The sequence below is a fragment of the Passer montanus genome, unplaced genomic scaffold (genome assembly GCF_014805655.1).
Source record: "Passer montanus isolate IOZ18808 unplaced genomic scaffold, ASM1480565v1 scaffold24, whole genome shotgun sequence".
NCBI lineage: Eukaryota > Metazoa > Chordata > Aves > Passeriformes > Passeridae > Passer > Passer montanus.
The window spans coordinates 2,626,415-2,628,293 of NW_024367037.1; the positions used below are offsets into that span (position 1 = coordinate 2,626,415).

General features: G+C 59.6%; 1 protein-coding gene across 1 annotated transcript in view; it reads right to left on the reverse strand.

Annotated features, from left to right (window-relative positions):
• IRX2 (iroquois homeobox 2) overlaps positions 1-511 on the reverse strand; it is a 5,733-nt gene extending 5,222 nt beyond the window's left edge. Inside the window, exon 1 of the mRNA XM_039711070.1 lies at positions 159-511. Within this exon, the coding sequence (XP_039567004.1) occupies positions 159-401 (243 nt within the window). The 5' untranslated portion in view covers positions 402-511. The remainder of the gene's footprint in view (positions 1-158) is intronic.
• Positions 512-1,879: the final 1,368 nt, after the last annotated feature.

The following is a 1,879-nucleotide window of genomic DNA, read 5'->3' on the forward strand; positions in this document are numbered from 1 at the left end:
TGCGCGGCCGGCGCCGGCAGCGGCGGCCGTGCGGGGAGCGCGGTGTGCGGCGTGGTGTCGGGGGCTGATGGTGAGTGTGTGAGGAGAAAGGCTGAGGATGATGAGGATGAGAATGCGGATGCTAATGAAGAAGGAGAGGGTTTCTCTTCGGTAGTTACCATATAGGAGGGGAATCCCGTGGCGGGGTCTGTGGAGTACTGGAGCGGGCTGGTGAAGCCTGTGGCCGCCGCCTGGGCGGTGAAAGCTGCCGATCCCGGGTAAGGGCTGAACGCCGATCCCGACGAAGACCTGGCCAGCTCCTCGCTCCTGGGGGCCGCCAGCGCCGACGCCCCGTACGCCGGGCAGGAGTACAGAGCCAGCGAGCCGGGGGGCTGGTAGAGGTAACCCTGAGGATAGGACATGGCTTGCACTGGCGTGCACAGGAGCAGGGAGGGGGCGAGGGTGACCGGCCCTGCTGCTGCCGCTGCTCCTGGCGCTGCTTTCGTGCTCTCCCTCTCTCCCGCCCGCCCTCCCGCTCTCCAAATGGAAAATTAGTAGGAAAGGTCAGAAATCTATCCGGGAGGGGAAGGGCATCTGGAAGAGATGGAAGCACAGAGGGTTAATTAAAAAAAAAAAAAAAAAAAAAAAAAAGAGAAGAAGGGGGGGGGAGGACGAGGGGGGAGGGGGGGGAGAGAGAGAAGCGAGACCCCGAAATCAGAAAAGTGGCTGCTGCATATGGAGTTCTCTCAGTCAGCCAGCCAGCTCCCCCAGCGCCTGCGAGCCTGTATTTTGGGGGAAGTATAGAGTCTGGAGTGAAGAGTTGAGGGAAGCAGCACTCGAGTTTCTGAGGGACATTGGAAAACAGAGCTGTCCATCACCGCTGCTCATCTGCATAGCCCGGCGGGCCCGCCCCCTCCCGCTCCGGCCCCGGCCCCGGCTCCGTCTCCTCCCGCGGCCGGCAGGCAGGCGGGGAAGGCAGACAGCGGAGGCAGGCAGGGAAGGCAGGCTTTGTAATGCAAGGCAGGCTCTCCGACTGTGAGCACGCTGCTGAAGCCAAACGATGATACTGTTCATCAGCTCCTCTCCGGACTCGCGGAGCCATGAATACTCTTCCGCACGCTCTCCATTACACACCCTCTCTCCCTCTTTCTACATCCACGGGGGCAAGAGAGAAGAATGCGTATAACAGATATGTGCATCCCCTCCCGCACGCACTCTCCGAAGCGCTGCAGGCGCGCACACACGCGTGAGATGTGCGCGTTCTCACGCGTGTGAGCGCGCAGGGCCGGGCAGCGCGCACGGGAGAGCGAGCGAGCACTTGGTAAAAGTGCTGCCCTATATGGCAGGGAGAGGAGCAACTGCTCAAATCAGCAGATCCAGGATCGCGCTGTCCCTGGCAGCGTCAACTTTACAGTTTTATAAGTTGCCACGAACAGTAACGATGCAGCGCGTTTGCACACGAAAGAAAAAAAAAAAATCCCCCATCTTTCTTTCAGTTCTATTCTTCCTTCGCTGATGTGTGAGCAAGAGGCCTGGGTGACTCCTTCCGGGGGGCTAGCTGCATTCTCCCCCCAACCCTTCCTCCTTTTGGCAAATCAGATAAACCTCCTAGAATATAGTATCTATGTAATTGATTTATTCTGCCCTCTCGCTCCGGCCCTGGACACTTTCAGCTTCCAGGCAGTGCCCGCGCTGCTCCGGCCCGGGCGCAGGGAGGACGAGGCGGCGGCACCGCTCTTGTCTCCTCAGTGCAAGCTTAAATACACACGTATTTACGTGTGCACGTACATTTCTTTAATGGTTAGTCCAGAAGGTCCCACACTCAAGCTCTGCCCTTTGCCTCCCGGGACGAGTCGCGGTGCCCGCGGTCCCCTGTGTCCGTGTCCCCATACCCATACCC